This window comes from Eschrichtius robustus, chromosome X (genome assembly GCF_028021215.1).
Source record: "Eschrichtius robustus isolate mEscRob2 chromosome X, mEscRob2.pri, whole genome shotgun sequence".
Classification (NCBI taxonomy): domain Eukaryota; kingdom Metazoa; phylum Chordata; class Mammalia; order Artiodactyla; family Eschrichtiidae; genus Eschrichtius; species Eschrichtius robustus.
The window spans coordinates 109,349,088-109,368,455 of record NC_090845.1 but is presented as its reverse complement, the minus strand read 5'-3'; the positions used below and the strand labels follow the sequence as shown (position 1 = coordinate 109,368,455).

Genomic DNA, 19,368 nt, shown 5'->3' with positions numbered 1-19,368 from the left:
AGCCAAGAACCTAGAAGGTTCCTTCCAGATATGCTTGGACCCCCTTCACCCAAATGAAAAGTCTTTTCCTTGAAAGTTGGGTGAAGAGTACATGGCTACTGTATCATTTTTGCAACTTCTTTGTTTTTTAATAGCTCCAAAAATTTACATATTTTATTTTATTGGCCGCACTGTGAGGCTTGTGGGATTTTAGTTCCCCGACCAGGGATCGAACCTGGGCCCTGGGCAATGAGAGCTTGGAGTCCTAACCACTGGACCACCAGGGAATTCCCCACTTTTGCAACTTCTTGTGAGTCAGACTAGTTCCACGTAAAAAGTTATAATAAAACAAAACAAATGACTCACTGAAATGAAGACTTAACTGAGCTAAACTAAAATAAATAAAACAAATTCTTAAAGCCCTCCCCTTGGCCTCCCACCCACCTCCTTCAAAGCCCCTGTCTTCCAGAGCCTTCTTCAGCTCTGTGTTGTCATCAGCTTGCTGTAGCAGTTACTGATGGGAGTGCCAAACATTGGCATTACTAGCTGAAGAGTAGAACAGATCATGTCAGTTGTCCAGTTGCTTTGAAAGCCCAGTAAAAGTGGCCTTTTTGCCAATTTAAAAACTTTTTAACTAAGCCATTTAGTTATTTGGTTATCTTGTGTAGACCAGGCTGAATTTCCTCAGAGGCAGGATTTCTCTAGGACAACTTCGGGGCTGTGAGGTACACAGAGGGGATGCTGGCATGCAGCCAAGGAAGCCTAAGACCAGAACCAAGCCGAGCTACTAATTGTTTCTAAACTTGGTACCCAGATTGAACTCCATGCTCTAACCTCACTGAGTGGTGCCACCCTTGCAAGTACTGGGGGACCTACCAACACCTGTCACATTTACCTTCTGGCCTTCATGAAAACATTGCTGAGTGGGCTTCCATCTCCAGGAGACAATCTGAGTTGCTCTGTGTTCCCCCGTGATAGATGTGAAGTAATAAAGCTCCGTGCCCAGAGGAACAGGAGGCCAAAGAAGGGAATCTCTGTATAAATTAGAGGGGGCTCTCTATATTCGTTTTTTCTGATTTCTAATTATGTAAATAACTCACCATTCTATGCTTTAGCCACTTCATTGGTAAAAGAGGGGGAGGAAATCCCGTTCCTTGGTAGGCATCAGACTCACATAAAATAAGATTACATAATCACTGACAATTGTATCAGCACACTTGAGGCTTGAGTTGGGAAAAAGCAATCAATAACCGTACGTTGAGGAGCTAGCGCATACCAGTAGTTAAGACATAGTCCCAACCTCCCAAGATTGTACAGTCTGCTGGGAGGATAAAGACAAGTGTCATCCGAGGAGAAGCCAGGCGGATTCAAAGGCAAGAGAGACCCCATTGCTGGAGAAACAGAAAAAGCTTTTCGATTGTGAATGCACTTGACGAGGGGAACTAAGGCAGTGCTTCAAATGTATTTCCTATCTCTTTTTTGTAGGCCCATAACAGAAACCTGCTCTCCATAGATTTTGATCATATGACTCGCACAGGAAAGATCTATGACGACCATCGGAAATTCACCCTTCGAATTCTTTATGACCAGACTGGACGACCTGTTCTGTGGTCTCCCGTAAGCAGATATAATGAAGTGAATATCACATATTCGCCTTCAGGATTGGTGACGTTTATTCAACGAGGGACATGGAATGAAAAAATGGAATATGACCAGAGTGGAAAAATAATTTCAAGAACTTGGGCCGATGGGAAAATTTGGAGCTATACCTACTTAGAAAAGGTAAGCATGTAGGGGAAATAAACTAGTTCTGAGTTGCCGAATGAGAATATTGAAAGCCGGCACTGACTACCCGCCTCGCTGAGGACCTGCAGCAGAAAAGTCTGTGTTCTGGCTGTTCTGCTCTATAGAAGTAACAACAACAAATTATACCTGTAAGGATAAGCTGTTTTTCAGCTGAAAACTTTCCCCAACCCCACACTCTGCCAGGTACTCTTTCAAACTGAAGTCAGGATAATGGCTTCGATTTCTCCTCATTTGAGCATATTTGTTCATGCTCCTGAAAATGTATCTTTATTATTATGAAAGCTCACACTGAAGTAAAATAGGTAGAAAATTATAAAATTGCGTGTTAATGTATCGCAGCTCTGGAAAAGAGCCTCTTACACAGAGGATAAGGACTTCTACTTTTGTTAGGATAGTCAGTAAAGGTTTAGCAGTATACATTTGAGGACTAATTTTCCCAAGTAATCGGTCTGAGGAAATGGTAGCAGTGGGGCCTCGTTGGTAATAGGCCTTCGTACGCAATGAATCTCTGGTAGCATCTGTAATAGGAGCTCGTGGCCTCTGTCTGCTCGGAATGGGCAAGGATTTTAATCCCATCACTGGATCCATCTGTCAAACATCAGCCCCCCACAGCAGAATGATTTCTAGCCGGATCAGTATCAGAAGACAGATAGAGAAATTGATCTCTATCTGCCATCTCAATTTCTGATGTCCTAAGACACTGTCTCTTTTTTCCCAAATCTACCCATTCAATTTATCAGTCCTGAATTAATTTCTGGGAAAATTGGAAGATGCCTTCCCTTGAGGATTCAAGGGTAGTCAGTGCAAAGTCACCCCTAGAAGTTCTTAGAAAAGTCATGGGCATTCATAGCTCACATCACAAAATTTCACTATTTGCACCAAATGATGCTAAGCCTTTCTGATATACCCCTGAAAGTTTAAAAAAAAAAAAAAAGTGTGCCAGCGGTTGTATGCTATTATAAAACTATTGTATTATTTCCCAGAGTCAGTCGCTGGGGAATTTGCCAAGTTGGGAATGCCTAGGAGATAAAGCAGAGCTCCACTTGGGAGCCAGGGTAAAGGAGGGAGTCCTTTGCTGTATCCACCCCCTGTCCTTTTCTGCCGAAGAAATCGATGAAATCTCTAATCTGTACTCTACACTGGGAACATCTGAATTTTACAGAGTAGATCTTTTATCTTTTGAATTTTAGTAACAAGGATGATTGGCAAAATCGTATGACTACTGTCCACAAAGTGCTCAACTTGTTACAAAATTAACTGAATCCAAATATTTGGTGTATGTTCACAGAGGCAAGGCATGTAATGATGACCATCATATGAAAAAAAGATGCCACTGATTCTAGCAGAATGTAGGCTGATTAGTTTTTCCAGGAATGAGGATAGGTTTGCGCTGATCCTCCCACAGGTCTACGTGTGACTAGTGAAGGAGCCGGCACGCCTTATGAGTATGTACAGTTTTGAGGAAATTCCCTGGTGGTCCAGTGGTTAGGACTCAGCACTTTCACTGCCAGGGCCCGGTTCAATCCCCGGTCAGGGGAACTAAGGTCCCACAAGCCGTGGGGCACAGCCAAAAAAAAAAAAAAAGTATGCACGGTTTTGAACTCAGAGCACCAGCCTCATTAGCGCCACAGTCTGGCCACTGAGCTAACTGCCTGTAGACAGTTGCTTCTACGTCTCGTAGAACTTTCCCTTTAGGCTGTCCATACAATGACAAAAGAACCTGTTGAAACTTAAATTTCAGCCCTGCATATAGTTATTTAGCCTCTTCTCTGACACCAGTGAAGCAATTTTATTGTTCCCCTTTTCTGGATTAACTGATTATTTCATCACACTTATTTCAGCAAAGAATGATGTGAAGCAAACTTCGCCTACGTCCGTTTTGCTACAGAAACTTACTTGGCAATAATTCTTTAAAAACAAAACACAACAAAGAGAACTCCCTGAGACTGTCAGTGTCTGCAGTAGATAGAAATAAGACCTTATTGTCACAAAATAATGTATGGAGAAAAGCCCCAGTGACTTCCAAAGACTAGTTAACTGACCAGTGAGACAGCCAAATCGCTTGTGCCTTTTAGTTGACTTTTCTCCCTTTCTTGATTTCACATTTAATTTGTTCTCTAATTACAAGATAGCCCCTGACTTAAGCAATGCTATTATGCAAAACTCAGAACCTACAAAACACATAATTATGGAATGGTTCTTCACTTTCCAAAAACCATCTATCACGAGATTGATTTTATTAACATTATTATTACCAGTGATAATAATTAATTCACTGAATAGAAGCAGCGATTAAATGAAATAACAATATAAAGCACCCAGCACATCTAGTCATTCAATAGAAGTTAATTCCTTTCCACTTAAATCGTGCATTCTAGTATTTATTCTAGTATTTATATAAGTCGAAGAACTTAAAGGCTGGCACTTACTGCTACTTGAAGGTAAATTAAAACAGGAAAGAACGGAAGGAAGGAAAAAAGGAAGGAAATTAAAGCAACTTTGAAATTGTGATTCTAGAAGGAAGAGGTAAAGAATATTCAATTTACCAAAATCCAGTTAACATGTAACTTTCCCAGTGAGGTGATGAGGGTTCTGTGCCTCTCCGTGCTCTTTCTAAGTCCTCTCTTTAACATGGCCTTCGCTGGAACATTCTTTCACTATGTCTGGGGCAGAGCAAGACAGAGAGGCTGGCTCTAGTAGCATATTTTGAAGTAAGAATTCTCAAACTTTAAAAATATAAGTCTCTTTTTATACCGCAAAATACTTCTGGTAGTACCTCTGTAAATTTGCTTGCCATCCCTATACCATGATATATTAAAAATCAAACAGCAGATATTTCACCTTAATGTGCAGAAATTTTGTAAAAATTGTTTGACTTCCTCTAGAGTAAGTAAAAATTACTCGTATCATTTTCATGCACAATGGTTTGTAGCCATTAGGAGAAAAATAATTATTTGGCTACAAGCTGCGGTGGCTTAAATGATCTCATCTCTATTAAAAAAAATCAGTTATTGTTTCTTAAATTTTCTCTGTGCGGTCATTAATTCTCTATCTTGATTTATGAGCCTTCCCTGAGTTAATTATATTTTGAAGACTTGTGGGGCTAAAATTTTGTATTACAGTAAATTTACATTTACATCTTTCCGTTTCCTAAAATCGTTCTTAAGAACTTCATTTTAAAATACATTTAAATATATTTTATAATCATTTAATAAGATGCTTTAGTCTGATACATTTACACAAAATTGCCTCTTTGGGGCTGAAATTTTCAAAGGCTGCCTCGAGGGAGAGAATGCAGCCTTTGGCTTGTGCTTCCAGGTGGCCCCGGGCTGCCATCTGGTGGTCATTCAAATGCTTTAATTTTTCAAATTTCTGCCATTTCTCATTTCTACTCGCGTTCAAATGAGTATACAGCCATGATTGTTCTTGTTTTCTTCTTTACAATGATGTCACAGTCTTTTCGGATCTCACAATCAATTTTTAAAAAATACAAAGTCTCCCACTCCATTGTTTCAACTAATAAGAAATGGCCTTTTACCGTATAGCTGCACTATGGGCATTGGATGGACTCATAAGTATTGCTTTTGAACAAGCTGATAATAATGCCCACCCAAAGTGAAAAAGCAGGCAAGTGAGAGCTAAATGCTATTCTGGCAACGCAACGGTTACATTCATGAGATTTCTAATCACATCATCCACATTCTTGCCATTGGCAGGAAGCTTTAAAACAGACCAGGGAGCTTTCGAGACAGCGCAGCATCAGCTCCACCCAGGAACAGGGTCAGGCAGTGGTTTACTGCAGCGCAGAGGATGAGAGCAGGGAGAGAACACAATGGCGATGTGCTATAAATGTTTGGCAAGGCTGGTACAGCGACTGGAAAAGGCCTGGCCCAGGCAGGCTGGTACTAGATGATGTGTGCAAGCCGTATGGTGATTGTCCCTGGCCCACATCGCAGGTGACAGATGTCATTTGTTCATGGCAAATTGACAGAAGAGAGTGGAAAGTAGCTGAGAAATCTGGCTTTCAGCATAGAGGTGATGCAAAGGCATTTCCCACCAATTTCCTCCCAGGTTCTGTTGAGTTCTGCCTTGGTCAAGGACTCGGTGGTCCCTTTGTGTCCTCGTGCCCACGCAGGAGTTCCAAGTCTCCAGCCTTCTGTTCAGCAGACTTTCTGGAGCTGCAGAGTGTCCACAGGTGATGAGGTGATATAGGATTTCCACAAAGCTCTGTATCCCCAGGCACAGTACTTGGTGGAAAAGAAAGAAAGGATAAGCGAACAAGCAAATAAGTGCTGACTTTGACCTCACAGTACTGACATGCGATTCCATAGCAGTTCTCAGACGAGCAGGGATGACATGCAGTTTCAAGAAGCATGTTCAATATTAGAGTATAATTTCATACTTAGAAGATTTAAAAGTACATTATATATGCTTATGTAATTCATATTCATAACTATTTATGTAATTTATATTTAGAAAATGAAAAGATACCTATTGTATCTTTTTCATAACAGAAACTTCAGAAAATAAAGCTCAACTAAATCTTTTTGCTTGATAAGCCAATTCTCAAGAAAGGAGGGGTAAAAGCTCCCTTAGGGAGATATATCAGAATTTCCAGGGGTGAACAATTTTTATTTTTATTAAAAGATGAGATTTAAATGCTTTTCAATTAGAAATAGGGTTTGAGTTCTCCCTAAAATAGTGTTCTTTTTATGTCTGTATTTAAAATTAAAATAAGATAAACCAATATCAATGAAACACCCATAACGTGCAAGGCGTTATACCTCAACAAATAACTGTTTCTGAAATACAGATCAGTTTGGGGGAGAAGGCTTGCATAACCAGAGAATTCTTCACTTTTAATGGCATGTTTCCCTAATATAGTTTAAAACATGAATTGCAGAGCAATACAGTAGTCCCCCCTTACCTGCAGGGGATACGTTCCAAGGCCCCCAGTGGATGCCTGAAACTGTGGATAGTATGGAACCCTATATATACTGATATTTCCTGTACTATCGGGCGGGTAGCATATACAGCGTGGATACACTGAACAAAGGTACGATCCACATCCTGGGAAGGACAGCGTGAGATTTCATCACGCTACTCAGAACAGCGTGCAATTTAAAACTTATGAATTGTTTATTTCTGGAACTTTCCATTTAATATTTTCAGACAGCAGTTGACTGTGGGTAACTCAGAAAGCAAAACTGCAGATAAGGAGGGGACTACTGTAATAGTAATATTTTATATACAACTTTTCAGAAAGACATCTACTCTATAAAGTCAATAAGTATTTTTTGGTGACTAATACTTAATATGTGGCATGCCCTGCCCCCCCATTTACCTCCCTCCAATCCACCTCCACATTGAAGCAATAGTAACCTTTCTGGAATACCTACTGGATTGCCTTCAATTTGCTTTCAGTGTTTTCAGTGTTTTCCTTGTTGCCAGCAGGTTAAAGTCCAAACTCCTTAGCGTGGCTTAGAAAGCCCAGTGTGATCTAGATCCAGCCTACCTGCCTGGCCTCATCTCTTGCCATTCACCCACCCCTTCCAACACACCCATACTCTGGCCACACAAAGTTCCTCTTATTCCCTGAAAAAGCCATGTTCTCTTTCTTATCCTGACCCTCACAATGCTATGCCCTGTGACAGGAATACTCTCCGCATCCTGCTCCACCCACCTCCCTGCCTTCATCTGGCCAACCCCTAGTCACCCTTTAGGTCTCAACTCAGATGTCCCAGTCTCCAGGACGCCTTTCTTGACCTCTTAAGTCTGAGTTAGCTGCTCTTCTTCCGCTTCCCATAAGTGCCCTGTACTTCCTCTGTCATAACACATTTCACACTATATTATAATTGTCTGGTTATTTGTCTTTCTCTTCCATTAAACTGTAAGTTTAGGATAGACACATTATTGCCCACTTCTGTATCCACTAGGGTCCACCACAGTGCCTGGCACACAGTAAGTGCTCCATAAATTTGTGTTGAAGGGATGAATGTGTATTTTCTTTAATCTCCTGAACTCCAATGGTACTATTATGCTGTCGTGCCTTTGTCTCGTTTCAGTCTGTGATGCTTCTCTTACATAGCCAGCGGCGTTATATCTTTGAGTATGACCAATCGGATTGTCTGCTCTCAGTCACCATGCCTAGTATGGTGCGCCACAGTTTACAAACCATGCTTTCAGTGGGCTACTACCGGAACATCTACTCCCCACCAGACAGTAGCACTTCTTTTATTCAAGACTATAGTCGAGATGGCCGACTACTACAGACCCTGCAGCTGGGGACAGGGCGCAGAGTTTTATACAAGTACACCAAGCAAGCAAGGCTGTCTGAGATTCTCTATGATACCACCCAGGTCACATTAACATATGAAGAGTCTTCTGGAGTGATTAAGACAATACACCTGATGCACGATGGCTTCATTTGCACAATCAGATACAGGCAAACAGGTTTGTTGTGAAAGGGTGGTGATGTATACAACCACATCAGTCTTATGAAATTTTTGCTGGCCACAGTCTGAGATATAAGCATTAACCTATAGACATTCAATTCAACCAAATTTCACTTGCATTATCAAATTATCTTCCATTGAAAATGAAAAACATAAGTGACATGAAAGCTGATTCCTTAAAAACATACAGTACATTTCTCTTTCTATGTCTCAGCTCTCAAGAAAGTTGAGTTCTAGGTACCTAGTCTAACTGTGTACCGGTCCCTACTCACCACCAAATCTTCCCAAAGATGCAGCTGCAAGATATGAGTCTCACTGAAACTAACTAAAGCCCTATGTAACCTCTATAAGCCTCAGTTGATGGCAACATGTCTTTAAAAGTCACAACTTTTGATTATATTTCATCCTTTCGGTTTATAAAATGCCCAAATCCAGTTACTTGAGTGCTGGAGTTGGTCAAAACCTGACCCTCTGACTTTGTAGCACAGGTTAAATAAACTGAAAGTATTTTTGTCAGTAATTATTTTTTAAAAAGCATGTTTATAATATCAGTTTCATCACCTCAACTACTGGATGGGTTATTACTTCTAAAGTTCCTATAGTTAAATTAGTCTATAACTATAATATACGGTATTTAAATTTTTTTCATATTTGGTGACCACAACTACGAGAATATATATATCTATGAGATGAGATGCCCAGGCATTAGATATCAGAGGTCAATCTCTAATATTTTATTTTGAATGTAAAAGCATCCATACTAAAGAAAAGAACACTAGAATTTTCTGATTGTTCAATATTGAGCGCCTAGCTTTGTTCTCATTATTTTTATTTTGATCCCTTCAGGACCTCTTATTGGGCGCCAGATTTTCAGATTCAGTGAAGAAGGCCTTGTGAATGCTCGGTTTGACTACAGCTACAACAACTTCCGCGTGACCAGCATGCAAGCTGTGATAAATGAAACCCCTTTGCCCATAGATCTGTACCGATATGTCGATGTCTCTGGTAGAACAGAGCAGTTTGGAAAATTCAGTGTAATTAATTACGATTTAAATCAGGTCATAACTACTACAGTGATGAAGCACACCAAGATCTTCAGCGCCAATGGACAAGTCATTGAAGTCCAGTATGAAATCCTAAAGGCAATTGCCTACTGGATGACTATTCAATACGATAATATGGGCCGAATGGTAATATGTGATATCAGAGTAGGAGTAGATGCCAATATAACAAGATATTTCTATGAATACGATGCTGATGGGCAACTTCAAACTGTTTCTGTAAATGATAAAACCCAGTGGCGTTATAGTTATGATCTGAATGGCAACATCAACCTCTTAAGCCACGGGAATAGTGCTCGTCTTACTCCTCTCCGATATGACCTCCGAGATCGCATCACCAGACTAGGAGAAATTCAGTATAAAATGGATGAAGATGGCTTTCTGAGGCAGAGGGGAAATGACATATTCGAATATAATTCTAATGGTCTGCTGCAGAAAGCCTACAATAAGGCTTCTGGCTGGACTGTGCAGTATTACTACGACGGGCTTGGGCGACGTGTCGCCAGTAAGTCCAGCCTAGGACAGCACCTCCAGTTCTTTTATGCAGACCTTGCCAACCCCATAAGAGTTACTCATTTGTACAACCACACGAGCTCAGAGATTACATCCCTGTATTATGATCTCCAAGGTCACCTTATTGCCATGGAGCTAAGCAGTGGTGAAGAATATTACGTAGCCTGTGATAATACAGGAACCCCGCTAGCCGTGTTCAGCAGTCGAGGTCAGGTGATAAAAGAGATACTGTACACGCCTTATGGAGATATCTATCATGACACTTACCCTGACTTTCAGGTCATCATTGGTTTTCATGGAGGACTCTATGATTTCCTTACTAAATTAGTGCACCTGGGGCAAAGAGACTATGATGTTGTTGCTGGTAGATGGACGACGCCTAATCATCACATATGGAAACAGTTGAACCTCCTTCCTAAACCATTCAACCTCTACTCTTTTGAAAATAACTATCCAGTTGGCAAAATTCAAGATGTTGCAAAGTATACCACAGGTATTTAAACGGTGTAACACTTTATGCTAAGGTAAAGAGAAAACTCGTTTATCACATAATCTCAATGCCTTTGTAAATATGCTTCCTCTTCCTGCCAGCTAGCCCACAAGTTATTGTGCAGTCACTCTCTTCCTTAGTCTTCTAGAGTGAGCAGAACTGTGTATGTTGACATAAAACATGATGCTTTTGCATCCCAGTACATTTTCTCTTTCCTTTTAAGCTTTCTTTTTGTAGTTTTCACTCTTAAAAGTTTCTACAAATAATTTCATAGAAGAAAAATCAGGATTCTGTTGCATCAATATCAATTAGATATAAATCTAATATCACAGTCTGTGTGGCCTTCTTACCACTACCACATTGAGAATTTCCACACAGTAAACTGAGCCGATCTCTGTGATTATCCATGAATCAAAAGGTTTCCCTGGGGAAAGGATCATATGTTTTGGAGTGGGTGACATAAGGGGGAGTTTATCCCTAACTTACCATTGGCTAAACATATCGAAGGCAGGAGAGGCATCTTTCAAGCTTTCCACAAAAGTTGTAAAGTATGGGCTTTAAAATCTCTTTTTCTTTTAAATTTGTGTCTCACAGACATTGGAAGTTGGTTGGAGCTATTTGGTTTCCAACTACACAATGTACTACCTGGATTTCCCAAACCAGAATTGGAAAATTTGGAATTAACTTATGAGCTTCTACAGCTTCAGACAAAAACTCAAGAGTGGGATCCTGGAAAGGTTAGTATATGTTTTACCATCTCTATTTCGCTGAAAAAACAGAAGAGCATCCAACACCATGAAACATATATTTGCTTACTTATGTTTGAGTCTTCTTGAATATTCACTTAAATGTCCATGATTAATGAGGAGGTAGGAAAAAGCTTCCATGAGGAAAGGATCAGGGAATCGGAGCTTTGGGAAAAGAAAAGACTAACGTGTGACTTGATGACTGCTGCAGAAGAAGAAAGTGGAACTGAACTTTAAATAACAATTCTAAAATGGGCTACCAAGGGCAATTATGGAGGGGGACTTCCCTGGTGGTCCAGTGATTAAGACTTCGCCTTCCAGTGCAGGGGGTGTGGGTTCCATCCCTGGTGGGGGAGCTAAGATCCCACATGCTTCACGGTCAAAAAACCAAAACATAAAACAGAAGCAGTATTGTAACAAATTCAATAAAGACTTTAAAAATGGTCCACATCAAAAAAAATCTTTTAAAAAAAAAGGGCAATTATGGATTCTACATAGAGAAAATTGTTCACTAAGAGACCTAAAGCATCAGATCTCCAACTGCAAAATAATTCAGGGCATAGTGCATTAAGAGCATGGGAATAACAAATTAAATTATTCTGATAAATGGGACTTCCCTGGCGGTCCGGTGGTTAAGACTCCGAGCTTCCATTGCACGGGGCACAGGTTCAATCCCTGGTTGGGGAACTAGGATCTTGCATGCCTCATGATGCAGCCAAAAAAAAAAAAAAATTATTCTGATAAAGAAAAAGTATACAAGAGTAATGAAGCAAAATAATAAATATTACAGAGAGAAAGTCTCTGGAAAAATAGGAATACCAAAACATTCAAGGTTCAGCAGATAATTCCATCACTTAATGAGGTACAAATGAAAACAAGACAGAACTTTATCTTTCAGTTGAAAGAAAGAGGAATATCTGTGTTTGCCAAAAAAAAAAAAAAAAAGGCTTTAACAAAATAAAACTGAAACTTGGGTGAGAGGGCTTGAAATTCAAGTATAAAAATTATAACAGAAAGGAAATTCTAAATAAGTACTATAGGCTTATCCCTTTTTGTAAATACATATAACATGTAAATGCTTTTTGTAATTAAACGTCCTGAAAAAAGTTTAACAAAATGTTGAAAATTTCTGATGCTTTGTAATGGATACTTGGAGGTTCATTATTCTCTTCTCTTTATTTCTTAGTATGTTTGAAATCTGCCATAGTAAAAAGGTTTTTTTTTTAATCCACATAAAAAGATCCATGGACTTGCTGATTTGCCCGTGTGATTTATAAGGTCATAAGCTACTTGAAAGCAAGAATGATGCCTTATACCGTCTCTTATACCTCACTGTGGCTAATGTATTACTCTACATCCAGTAAGAAACAGCTAGTCAGTGTCCGTTGAATGGGTAAAAATAAAATGTCTTTGTTTGGGGGGAACTAGACCCACTTAAGTGCCTTTTAGCTCTGCGATTCTATGGTGTCAAGTTTGAACGTATTTGCTTATGCTTAACTCAACTCACCAAGATATCAAGAAATATATGCCAGGTGATCAAGTCACCTGTTAGTCTTTTCCAAAGCTCTAGTGAAGAGATTCCAAATTTGGCTTGTTTTTAAATCACAAACCAGCAAGTTAAAGAGAGAAGGAAGCAACCTGGCAAGCCTTTGCTTTCTACAATCACCAAGCATATGCTAGGTGTCTAATCATCTGCTGCCTTTGCTCTGTGCCTTTCTTCTTTCCTAGACCATCCTGGGTATCCAGTGTGAGCTCCAGAAACAGCTCAGGAATTTCATTTCCTTGGACCAACTTCCTATGACTCCCAGATATAATGACGGACGGTGCCTTGAAGGAGGGAAGCAACCAAGGTTTGCTGCTGTTCCTTCTGTTTTCGGCAAAGGTATAAAATTCGCCATCAAGGATGGCATAGTAACAGCCGATATTATAGGAGTAGCCAATGAAGATAGCAGGCGGCTGGCTGCCATTCTCAATAATGCTCATTACCTGGAAAACCTACATTTTACCATAGAGGGGAGGGACACGCACTATTTCATTAAGCTTGGGTCTCTGGAGGAAGACCTGGTGCTCATCGGTAACACTGGGGGCAGGCGCATTCTGGAGAATGGTGTCAATGTCACTGTGTCCCAGATGACTTCGGTGTTGAATGGGAGGACTAGACGGTTTGCAGATATCCAGCTCCAGCACGGGGCTCTGTGCTTCAACATCCGGTATGGGACAACTGTCGAAGAGGAAAAGAATCACGTGTTGGAGATCGCCAGACAGCGTGCTGTGGCCCAGGCCTGGACTAAGGAACAAAGAAGGCTGCAAGAAGGGGAAGAGGGTATCCGGGCATGGACAGAGGGGGAAAAGCAGCAGCTGCTGAGCACTGGGAGAGTACAAAGCTATGATGGGTATTTTGTTTTGTCTGTTGAGCAGTATTTAGAACTTTCTGACAGTGCCAACAATATTCACTTTATGAGACAGAGCGAAATAGGCAGGAGGTAACAAAAAAAATCTCTGCCTTTGCGTCACCAAAGACTGCCTGTTTTTAAAACATAAAATGGTTTATTGTATTGGTTTTCTAGATCAGAACTCTGTATATATAAATATGGAGGAAAAACATATCCAACTGCCTTTCAATGTGACGGAAGATGGTATTTTAATATTGTTTGTTTAAACTCTTTAAGAAATGACAGAGATTTTTAGTTCTTGTGTGGCAGTATTCAAAATAACACAAGTAGAACTCAAACAACTAAAAAAAAAAATTTTCAGCGAGCACCGCTTTCAATTTGTGGAGCCATGCAGATGTTCAAATATAAAGAAAGAACCTGAGGTTCTCCATGTCTATTGTGACACGTGGTTTCATATTCAGCTTTTGGCAGAACTTGCGGGCCATTTGAAAGGTGGTGCAATCATATCTGAACCTTGCATTTCGAAAGACTGCCAGCTCTTTCACATGTTCCAGATCTGTTATAGGAAACTTTGAAAGAAGTGTAAAATGTCCTCGGCCACCATCTCCTAGAGTCAGGACCCATTTGCCCTTCGTCCCTGATGATTCCTCCTTGCTTGTTGAAATAGATGCCATGTTGTTGTGCTGTGTTTTGGCGTGTGGTGGCTGGGTTCTGTCTACCACGCTTCCCTGTGGGTGTGGTCACCAAATCCGATTGCCACTATTTGCTCGTGTGTACATGATACCAAGGCAGCTGGCCAATGTAACTCCTCCCACCCAACTTGTTTTGACTACATTTTGTACACAATTGTCCAGCTGTATTGGTGTCATGAAAACATAGCTTTTATTAACCTGGGTAGGAATTTCTCATTTATATATAGGGTGTGTTTTGGTCATAGTTTCACATTCGTGATTCAGTATTTATACACTAATCCAATGGTTTTGTGCACATGAAAGGTAATTGACTACAAAGTGTGATTCTGGTACAAAAAAAAAAAAAATAGGCTTTCACAGGCATACATAAGAGCCAAAACCTTTTTAAAAAAAAAATAGACATAGTACTAAGGTGAAAGGAAAGTACCAAAGGGAAGACCAAACTAAACATCACGGGAAGTTGCTGCCACATTGTTTCACCCCACTTAGATTTATCTTTCAAATGTGCAATTCTGTATTGAACATCTCCCAGCCATAGTCAGGAAATTTAATTAAGTGAGCCCTTTCCAACCTAAAACATTTCAACTAATTATAGAGAGGCAGACTATTTTTTACTAAGATAATTTATATGGTTAGTTATTTTAGTTCTCTGTCTTTGCCCATTTATTTTTGATTTAATCATCTCTCCTGCCTAGGAAAATAGCTATTTTCCAGGAAGGGTTATTTTGTTCTACGACCATTTAAAATGCAGAAAAAGATCAGGATTAGTGTTAATATCAGCTGCAGTTTCTCAGTCTGTATGAATCCTGTCGTAAAAGAAGCCCCTTGGTGAGCTGGGAGTTTTGTGCCCAGTGACAAAGAGACAGTTTGTAAACTGCTGTGCAATTGTAAGTTACCACAAATGAAAATACAGGACAGCACAATGTGGCCTGTGGAAAATTCTCCTGAGCCAGCTTCAGCACTTTCATCACCAGCTCTGGACACTCACTATGTCTGAAGGAGAATTTATGATGGAATGTTGCAGTTTGGATTCTTTCCAGCCACTACCTGAATGCAGTGTGGGGTCATTGCCTTGCTTTGTGATGACAGTCTTTTTTGAAAATATGCAAAGTCAGAATCCAGGCTCACATTAAGGTTTTTAAAGAGTCTGGCTCCTAACTACACAAAGTAGTGTGAGAGAAAGGCAAGGACCCGATGACAGTAGGGGAGGGTGTATCCAAACATTTCATTTTCAAAACCTTCAGGTGGGGATTACACATGTATTCCAAGAGAGAGAAAGAATTCATGATGAACTCATATTGGGGTTTTTTCCCCTGAATCAGGCCTGTGTTAATGGTATAGTATTTATTCAGGACAGGATCTAAAATTACTAACAAACTTGTTGAAAATTTGAATACCTCCACACCAGCCTAAAAATGGACCTTAAGTTCCTAGAACCTCTGATGTTCTTTTAAATCAATGGAAAAATAACTTATGAACTGTATATAAAGAGTGCATTCATAAATGTGATGATGTATTTTATCACTAATCCAAGATGTCAATATTAGAGTCTATTTTGCTTATACTTTAAGCGATTATACTTTTTTGCAATTCACTGATGATGTATCATTTTCAAACTGCTTTAAATATCCATTAGAAACAAGTATTTGAAGCTTTTACTTAATAGTAATTACCATGAACTGTGCATTTCTAGTTTGAAATACATATTTATTTAATTTGTGCCTTTAGTTTTTTAAAGTTATATTTGTATTATATTCAGAAAATGCACTTTTTATCACTTAGAGCTGTGGTTTTAATACTGCCTTGAACTATTACTGTTCTCTTTACCACTTCCAAAGTTTTTTAGGCGGAAAGAGAAAAAACCCCAAAAGGTTAGCACTAATGAGTAGTAAATCTAAGAGAAACATTTTGGCATTTCTTAATAAGAACATGGACATATTGAGTACATCACTTCCTATTCATGTGAATACAAAGAATGCCTTTATTGACTTGTAGTTCTGAAGTTTAAATTAATGAAAGAACAATTCATTTGTATTTCTTGATGAAAGTAAAAGCATTTTAAAGAGAAATATATGAATTTCTCATACCCAGAAGACAGGTGGCGGACACTACACAGCCACACACCATTCAAGGAAGTTCAAGTGAGAGCACAGCAGTCGGGCTCTCCTATGAAGAATATTCTGGGCTGGAGGCAGGGAATACTCCGTGGTTGTTTCTTTTTCCTAGTTAGGCCCATTTTATTTGTGCTTTTTTTGTTTTATTTTGTTTTGACTCTTGCACTACAGTCTAGAGATCCAAATGAGCTGAAAAGTTCACAGTTGAACAGACGTTTAAATATATTTATTTTTAGTTGTCATTCTAATCATTACTGATTAGAAGCATGATTCCTGAAGGAAACGGAAATAAAGCCCAATTCATACTAATTTTTAGTAAAACACTCGCCATATAAATAGGCATATGTTTTATTTTTAACCCAACAAAATAATGTATACAATAAGCGTGTCCGTTACTGTCAATTTATCTAGAAGCTCTATAATATATAGACTATATATATAATATAATATATACAACATAGCCAAATGTATGAAAACGTAACGATGTATAATTTGGAATTCACATGCTATGTAGAGAGGTATACAATTAATTCTAATTTTTGTAAGATTGTTCTTTTTCATTACTGTTGACACAGTTTCAAGCATCCTATCATGTTGTTTCTACTTTTTTTCCTCTCTTTCCTTTTTTAAAAAAATTTTTTAACCAGACCAGGCCCTACTGTAATAGCACCTAAGAGAGTCAGGGCAAAGTTTTTGCATTTATAAAGATATATTCCTGTAAGGGCAACTGTAATGGAGTTCAGTGGTAATGGAAGCAAAAGTACAGTCATCAAGTATTGAAAGGAACTTTTGGAGAGACTGGAGTGTATTATAGCTTGTGGAAAAACAGAAGGCTACAGATTGGATGCAACGTTCTTGTGTTCTTAGAGGAACTCACATACACATAGCTGACCTGACTAGTACTTCAGATCTCAGACTGCTCTTCCACAGCCTTCTGTAAGGTTCTTTATTCTGCAAAAAACAAAAACAAAAACAAAAAAAACAAAACAAAGAAAAAAAACAGAAAATAACAAACAACAACAAAAGAGAATTCAACCACAAAATAGTGACTGTTTCAGTGTGTCCTTCACGTGAAAGCTATTAAGGACCAAATAGACTACTGTGTGTAAGAAGAAATTACTTCCTAAACAGTAACTGAAAATAGTTAGAGTTAAACTTGCTGTGGATTTTGTCTTGGCAGTTGTCATCTTACATTATTTGTCAAAGGAAGCGTGTTTGGCAGTTAAAAAATCTTTCCTTAGATTTAGTGGTGGACTTTAACCTCTTAAATAAATGTTAGTATATCAGATTGTGTCCTTGAAAATATTTTACTTGTATGATTCATGACAATGTCTAAATCTTTACTATTCTTCTGGCAAAAGCATCAGTAAGAAAGAAGGTGAAAAAGAGAAGTATAGCCTTTACGTCAGAAAAATATTCTTTTTAGCTGCTTACTTTCTCATGAGAAGTAAAGATGTTTACAGTGTATGCCAAGATTTTCAGTTTCTATATAACAACAGTTAGAGGTTCTAATCATACAGGAAATTGTGTTATAATGGCCTGAGCCATGTTGCTAGGAAACAATAGGTTCCAGTTTTGTATTCCTGCTCTCAATCCTGTGCTGAAAAGTGACTGGATACTGTACAGGTTCATGTTCTCTGGCTGCAGTTAAATGGTCTTTTGCATTTTGCTCTGGCTTTCAGGCCAGAAGCATGCATTTTTCTACAAGAGCATCACAACAACATGCTGTAAATATTTAAAGTTAAACATCATGTGTCGATATTTGAAAGAAAAAAGTACTTTGAATATTTCATTTTTAAAAAATAAAATTGCAAATGAACACTGTGTCCCGTTTTATTCATGCGCCAAACTGCATTCTCAAGTCAGTCTGGTCACCTGAGATTTGAAAAGTGGCTCCCCTAACAGGGAGCAATAAAACCACATCACCTTGAAAATATAGGTGCAGAAGTCAAAAAGGCACTAATCCTAAGCAGACGCCTCTTCACTTTTATTTTTCATACATATAGGATCTCTGACACAAATGACCATTTAATAAAAATAAAATAAAAAAAGAGTAGCTGTTTCAAGTTTAAATGCCTCTAGGCTAGGACTCATAAAGGTTCTCTCTCCTGCTGATGCCTTTCTCGGCAATAGAAAGAAAATTAAGAATTGAAAAACAGGGGTGGGAGGGAGCTAGGAGAGCAAGGCAACCCAACGCATTGGCAACGAATGAACGGGGCAGGGGAGGCAATCAGGAAAGACTAAAAAACAACAACTCTTCTGAGGCCCGAAGTCCTGGGCAGTTACAATGGCCCTTGGCACTTATTTTTCACAAAAAGACATTTACGAGTGACACTGGGAAGGCTGGCCAACAGATCTTCCAAAATTCATCTTGATAGTAACGGGGTACCTATAGTCCAAACAGCCTGTTACTGAAACTTGCTTGGAATCCTGGAATTTACACCACTCTAAAATGCCCTGCTGCCTTTTTATTCACTGATATATACAGAGATACAGTGAAAAGATTGACAGAGCAGAAGACCATCCTGATTGTTTCAACACACCAATCAGCAAAAAGCAACGGGGGTGGGGAGTGGAGTTGGGGGATATTAGTAACACCAGGAGATTGTTTTTTCAAAATATGCATCCCACCCTCAGTACAAAAAGAAAGAAGCAAGAGCTCCTACGTTGAGAGAATTATAAAGGAGATGAGGGATTTCTCCATCTTCCTTCCCTGTTCACCCTCACTTTTAGAGATCTTTAAATATCAATGCTATTTAAACATTTAGTAATATTACTACCATACATTTATATAATTCTAGTATCTCAATAATCCTGTGAGGTGAGCAAGACTTAATTGTTCCTATTTGGCAAACGCAATACCAGCAACAGACTGACTTACCTAAGGTCACTGGCAGCTTTGTCAGTGACAAAGCTGAAAAGCAAATTCAAGTCTCATTTGCTATGTTGATGGTCTCTCTCCAGTCGATCAGGTTATATTCTTTCCACATAAAAATATTCATTTAAAAAGCAAATGACCTAATGATGAAAATTCAGCCTTTTACTACAAGTTGGGCCAATGATCCCAAATTATGAAAGTGTCCAAACTGGGCAGTTTAACTTCACCCCGAGCTGCAAAC

The 19,368-nt window shown here is 39.1% G+C and overlaps 1 protein-coding gene across 3 annotated transcripts in view; it reads left to right on the top strand.

Moving 5' to 3' along the window:
* The window catches only part of TENM1 (teneurin transmembrane protein 1), a 570,000-nt gene extending 556,463 nt beyond the window's left edge, over positions 1-13,537 (top strand). For all 3 annotated transcript variants that reach the window (XM_068532554.1, XM_068532553.1, XM_068532552.1), the window contains 5 exons: positions 1,465-1,761; positions 7,851-8,238; positions 9,087-10,307; positions 10,899-11,041; positions 12,779-13,537. In XM_068532554.1, the coding sequence (XP_068388655.1) occupies positions 1,465-1,761; positions 7,851-8,238; positions 9,087-10,307; positions 10,899-11,041; positions 12,779-13,537 (2,808 nt within the window). The remainder of the gene's footprint in view (positions 1-1,464; positions 1,762-7,850; positions 8,239-9,086; positions 10,308-10,898; positions 11,042-12,778) is intronic.
* The last annotated feature ends 5,831 nt before the right edge of the window (positions 13,538-19,368 follow it).